A 7,000-nucleotide genomic window follows, 5' to 3' on the forward strand; every position below is an offset into this window, starting at 1 on the left:
TTGATGCTGACTGTACCGAGCCATTATCTAGACATCCTTTTCTTACTAAGAAAATAAAAGTTATATTTCAAAATAATACTTGTTCTGTTTCAATCTATTTTAATAGACAAATATAGTTGTTGAAAATTAAAATTCCTGACATTTTATTGAAACCCAAACTTAGCACTACATACTACTTACTATACTGTAGTATTTTTTCCTATTTTTCCATGATAGCTTTAAGGATGACTCACGTTAGACCGGGCCGACCGGGCTGTGTCCGGGCCAGAGCTTCCGGCGCTTACTTTTCTATGACAGATGACAATTAAGTGATCATGATGCTTTCCATAGAAAACAAAGCACCGGAAGCTCCGGCCCGGACACGGCCCGGGCTAACGTGAGTCATCCTTTATATGTATAAAATCTGTCACATACTGCTTATAAATACTTTTAATTTTATATATTTACCTACTTACGTAAAATTCGACATTCATGGCCGCTGTTACATGCACAATCAAAGCAAAAAAGCATATTTTTATTAAAAATTAAATATATTTCATTAACTATTTTGACTCGTGTTTTTAAGTATCGAGAGTGGTTGTGATGACGTCAGCCGCGAAGGCAGAAAACGTGGGGTGGGTCCAATCCTATCCTAGGCCTTGCGGCCCGATTCGAACAATGCTTATAAGAAATCACAGCGGTACGACACCTAATAAGTTTTTCTAACGTAACATACATATTTCACTTTATAATTCATACACAATCTTAAGCAAATATATGTTCACTAGATTAAAAACTATAAACATCTTATAAGTACCTCGAGGTACTTCCCAGTAGTTCCACAGCCGAGTAACACAAGTAAAAATATTACATCATTCCATCGGTTTATTGACGGGAGGGACTTTACCGGCACCCGCTAGTCGCGCTTGGCCTACCAACTTAAAAATGCACTTCATGTTATTAATAAACAATACATTTAAATGAAAACTTCAACCAAATAGCTTGAACTCAACGAATTACTACTGCAAATAAAAGTTTGCTGCTTCAAGTTAGTTTTGCTTATAAGACGAGGCTGTAATAAAATTCCGATCAGAATACAGTCGCGAGAATCGGGTTATCATATAGGTACAGGAGTTTTGTAATAAAAATAAAATGAAAGGATACCTGCTTCTGTTTTTCATTATCGCAGCATTTTTGGCAATGTCTGGTGAGTAAAATATTTTTACAGTACATATGGGGCATTTTTACAGTACTTTTCCGCACTAGTGCGTAAAATAGCACTTTTCGTGCGTATGTCGAAACTTTAAAATGCCATATGTACTGTAAAACGTTGTTCGATACACGTGCGAATAGGTAATTCGAAACGAGTGGCGATAAATTAAAACACGACCGAATTAACTATTACATTTCAGCAAATTATCTTAAAATTACTCTTTTGTCGACGAAAAGTTTTTGAGATTGCATAATTATAAAAATTACTGAAAATTCCTACACTTTTGTATGACAACATTTTCAACACTCCGACCGCCTTTATTTCTTGTGGAATTTTCCAAAAATTTACCCCACTTAATTTTTTTGTTTAATTTTCACATATTTTCATTATTTTATCATTGTCCTTAATTATGTGTCATTAAATTGTCTCAATAAAAATATTTCTCTCAAATTAGGTACGTGAGTATAATTGCTCGTTTAAAGGTATTAGATTAGATAACCACGTTTCATTTTTAACACCACACTAAGTATCAAAATAATATAAGTGCCGTATCGCTTCGGGGCGGTCTATCGTCCTACACTACCAAAACGTAATATCTAGAATATCAGTGACATTAAATTTGAACCTTAATACTATGACGATACCGGTTGTTTTTCAATATGAATGTTGTACTGGCACATGCTAACGCTCGAGCTGGCGGGTTTGCGATAATAGAGACAATGGCCTTTGTTTGAAAGATTATGGTTCGAAGCGAAAAGTTCACCTCAGAAGAGCCATACTATACCTACCTACCTAATAAGATTTAAACTAACAGCTTTTGAACTGGCATATTGTTATAATTTTATGGGAATAGTAGGTACCTAGGTATTTTTATAGTCAAGAATTTAGTTAAAAAAAAATATTTTTATATTTAACTACGCCGATGAAAAATAAAATGGTTACGATTTTTTTACGATATTATAATTAGGAAATAGTTACTGCGAAATTCTCTAAGTAAGTACCTATCTCGAAAATCTCATACCGTAAAGTCGGGGTAACTTTAGCTCCCCAAGGTTACTTTGTTCACCCATGAAAACCTATTTTAATGAATTGACAAATTCATAAAACGACATTATGCGATTAATCTGTTTTTGTGTAAGCGTTTAGTGTCGTTTTTATTAAGAATTTATTGTTTCAATAAATGGGTTTTCATGGGTGGGCAAAATAACATTGTAAGGGATAAAGTACCCCGATCTTACGGTACTTCATTTGAATAACAGATAATCACTATCACGTTCTGTTCTTACTGTATGTGAATACATACATACAGTAAGGAGGAACATTCAGCAGAAAAGAATCTTCCTTCTTCCTTGTAAGTAGGTTATGTAATTATTTCTATTTCCAGTCGCCGCTTGCAACAATTCGGACTGCGCAAGTGACTGCCGCGGCTCTGGGCGTCACGGCGGGCAGTGCATCCAGGGTGCATGCTACTGTACTGGACAGGAAGTCAAATTTTAAACACCTTATTATATAAAACGTCATTTATATTTGTTACCAGTTACCATTATCAAACTCATCCACATTGGCAGTTAAGGTTGAAAGGTTCATTATTTTCGCGTAGTCAATAAAAACAGCCAGTCATTTGATAAGAGCAAGACTGATCGTTGGAAAAGTACTCGAGGCTATTGGCTAAGTTGATGCACTTCGATTCGAGTGACACTATGCTAACCTCTAAGAACTCTACAGTGGCATTAGTTAGGGGCGGTAACTATTTAATAGAAATAACGTTTCTAGAACAGATAAAGTTTTTTAGAAAGAAATCATGTAGGTACCTATGTATATAACTACAATAAAAATACGTAAATAATTAAATGACGATTTATTAATAAACTCGTTAAAATATACTACCTATGCAATTTTTGTTTACTTTATTTCCTACGTAAGTTTTCCATAAGGGTCAAACACATATCTGTGTTCACGTATTTCCTGTAGACATACTTACACAAAAGTTAAGGGCTATAAAGGTTAATTTTTTTATTTAACCCTTATTCACATGAAAAGGTACTCCTCTTTTATTTGGATAAGTATGATAAAGTCATTATTACCTACATGCTCACAAGCTGTTAACTATTGTCCACAGGAGAGAACAGTACGCTACGCTACTGGGAGAGAAAACTAGTGTGTTCGTCAGAACTGTATATACTATGTGTGCGTTTTAGTAACAAGTATATATAGTATGTGTGGTAGTATGTGTGCAAGTAGGTAGGTATTTAACGTCAAATGGGAGAAGTTCCAACCAGAACCTCTAGAATAATTACGTAGATAAGTTAGAAATTGAGCTAGTTAAATTTCTGCATTCTACAGCTATTTACACTTAACTAGGAGTGGCATGTAAACTTTAAAAATATGTTATAGATTTAGCATTTTACTACTCGCAGTACGATTATTGGGTGCGATCGAAAACATTCCTAGAAACAATATCATATGATGGTAGAATATAACTGTACATGTTATACCATAAATATTTTTACACAGATTGTTTCAACGTGAAGCTATTCACTCACACTCGATCCCTTAGTTCACTTAGTTTAGGTAAGTAATTGAAAACAGCTCAAGTTGGCTTAGCAGTCAGATACTAAGTTAAGACTTGAGTTTACGCTTAGACAAGTAGCGAACCTGGATAGAATTGTAATATGGACAATTATAGTATTTTGTGTAACAGGTACATAGGTACTAAATACCTAGTATAGGGGTTCTTAAAATTACAGGGCCAAAGTTTGTTTTGATATCACTGGCAGTGATTTACATGACAAATAGAAATGCTGGAGTACAAAAATCTATTTATTATTTAAACAGCTAAATTTGGATACCAGAGTTCACAAGTTATCATTTAAAACTTCTGAACACATAATAATTATGTTCAAAATAATCCAGCCTACTTACGACATACGTCCTACTTCTAGGATGTGCTTCCTCTCAACCTATCCTAATTTTAGCTGTCATAAACTGCATCAAAATAATACGCTTGCTTTTGTAAATTTTTAATAATCGATATTCTTAAAATCTCCTTCAGACTTTAAATAAAAACCTCGATCCTTTTGCTATGTAGCTTGTAGCGCAACAGCACTGATGCAGATGGCTATGATTACCCAAATCGTTTTACGCGAACATCGAATTAAATTGAAGTGATGAAGCGAACATTTCACCCTTTTAGAGGTCCTCTCAACACCTGCGTTGCCTGAATTATGTAAATATTTTTTACTCCGTCCCTCGTGACCTGTTTATATTTACGCCACTTTTAGCAGCCACGGCCGTAAAGAAGGCTTTTTGGCGCTTCTTGAAATTCGGACGAGTTTGCGACATTATAAGTTTTGTGTTTACAGGAGTTGAGTTATGTGGCGTTTTACTTTTATACTATAATATCACAAATCTAAAGAGAATTTTGAAATACTGTTATTTGTAACTTGCAATGATTTTGCAATATGTACTAAGGCTACTAACATACCTATCCATATTAATTTGTCACTTAAGTAAGTTATTGAAACTGCTGTCACAAGCTGCCTACACCACTCTTAATCAAGCAGTCCAATTTAAATGGTTGTTACGATTAAGAGTTTTAGAAAACGCTAATAATTTGTTTGAAACTTTAACAAACACACTACTAGTTTGATATTAATGTACTACTAACTGTAACTTACTAAGAGGTAATACCTATTTAGTCACTTAACCAGTTTAAAGGCGGCATAGCTGCACTTAAAATGAAAAAAAAAAATGATTACGAAAACTCCAAACCGTGTACTTACCGTCTTCTCATGATCAATCATCTCATGGAGCTGGGACTTCGAGGAAACCTCTGCTACCGTGGCGTTTGGGATGCACAGAGAAAGCGATTATTTGACCTAGTCGTAGACACCGATGCTTATGACATATCTCGCTCGGTAGCATCACTACATAGTATAAAACAAAGTCGCTTCCCGCTGTCTGTCTGTCTGTCTGTATGTACCTATGCTTAGATTTTTAAAACTACGCAACGGATTTAGATGCGGTATTTTTAATAGATAGTAATACAAGAGGAAGGTTTTTGTATAATTTGTTAACCCGTGCAAAGCCGGGGCGGGTCGCTGGTTGAATATAAAATCCTTAGAAAAGGAATAATAAATTAAAATAATAAGTCATAAACATTTTATCATTTTAATTTTTATACGAAAAATTTATTACATTATAAAAAAAAAACACATAACTAAGTAGGATCTGCGGGCCTGGGCCTACACCGCATCGATCCAGTGCTGCCAACGTTGTCGTGCTAGTTGTAGCACTCGCACGTCGTGTCGCTGACACACCGGCCGTACTTGTAGCCGAGGGCGTGGCAGACGGCCTGGCAGCCGCTGTTGCTGCACGTCATCTGTCGCGACATCGGGATGTATAGCTTCTCCGACAGCATGGCTGCCTGGGCCAAGGGTGCATCTGTTAAGAAAATATCACGATTTTTATATGACTCCCGCAAAATTTTTTATAATGCAGGCTCAGGGTAGTAATTAGAGAGGAATGGTGTTCAGAATACTGTCCATCAACATAACTCCACAACGATCTGGAAGGTAATTAATACATCGGGTCGGCGTAGGTATATTAATCACTCCATTTAAATATTTTATTTAGGTACATGTAGGTACTGTAAAATGGGGTGAGTAGGGGCAAAACTGACATTCAAACCTCGATAACATTAGGTCTGTAGGTATTGTTATCTCCCAACCTATAACCTATAGGTGTTGCTATAATGGTTACCTATAATAAATGAATTTAAATGTGTTATTTATTTTCACACATTTTTTTTAAACTAATTCGCAGCTAATGACGATATCGCGTTATCAAAATTTAGGTTGTTCAGGTTTCACAGTAAGAATAGGTACCTATTAAACTTACCGTCAATTTCATTACTCTCCATGGCAGCAGACAGGCTGTTGGGTGACATGAGGATCTTCGCCTGGGTTGCCATCACCGCCAAAGTCAAGAAAATTAAAAATTTCATTTTGATGAAAGATATAAAGAACTTTTGGCACGGGACCAACACGGGACTGATTGGTTCAGGAACGACTCGGGAACTGATGTTGGGCGCGATGCATGTGCGCATTTATAAATCTATATAAGGCGGTTTCACACTGTCCAACTAGTTGGCTATCGATACCATTTTGAAAACAGGCACAAGAAAAATGTTTCTACCGGAGTGTACATACTGAGTTTTGGTAAAATATCTACTAAAGTCGGTATTCCTCCCGGGGTAGATGACAAAAAAGCATTAGGAGTAAGATGGATTTTGTGCGAAAATAAGCCATCCTAATTTCTACTGAAAATGTATAAGTTAATAAAACTAACTATAAAATATCAAGTACAAACTAGTAACAATTTTTGCTCCTTTTTTTCGCGACGTACGTTGCAAAGGATAATAAGGACATATTGAAAACAAAAATATATATAGGTACCTACATAAAATACATATATAAAAGCAGATCATTCGCGTCTTTAAATACAACATTTCTCGACACTTTGTATGAAAACAATATTAAGTAGGTAAAGGTTTTAAATATTATTGTTACATATTTACTTACACTCATGTCTTATGGAAGTTATGTATTTGAAAAAAAAAAAATGGTTACCTACTAGTGATGTTTTAATTGTAGGGAAGGCATAAGGCAGGTTAATGTGTTCGCAGCTTTATAAATTAGAGGGTTAGTCACTAACGGTTATGGAAGCGTATTCAGATTTATATAATACGATATCAATTTCAGAGCATTCTCACGTCCCTAGTTAGGAAGGCACATGGCGAGTGAATAT

The 7,000-nt window shown here is 35.4% G+C and overlaps 1 protein-coding gene across 1 annotated transcript; it reads right to left on the minus strand.

Annotated features, from left to right (window-relative positions):
• Positions 1 to 5,431: 5,431 nt before the first annotated feature.
• Positions 5,432 to 6,215, minus strand: LOC134662934 (uncharacterized). Its single transcript, XM_063519238.1, has 2 exons — positions 6,092 to 6,215; positions 5,432 to 5,635 (listed from the first exon to the last, which is right to left on the minus strand). The coding sequence occupies exons 1-2, from the start codon at positions 6,195 to 6,197 to the stop codon at positions 5,475 to 5,477; spliced, it is 267 nt and encodes an 88-aa protein (XP_063375308.1). The 5' UTR covers positions 6,198 to 6,215; the 3' UTR covers positions 5,432 to 5,474.
• Between the last annotated feature and the right edge of the window lie 785 nt (positions 6,216 to 7,000).

This window comes from Cydia amplana, chromosome 3 (genome assembly GCF_948474715.1).
Source record: "Cydia amplana chromosome 3, ilCydAmpl1.1, whole genome shotgun sequence".
Taxonomy (NCBI): domain Eukaryota; kingdom Metazoa; phylum Arthropoda; class Insecta; order Lepidoptera; family Tortricidae; genus Cydia; species Cydia amplana.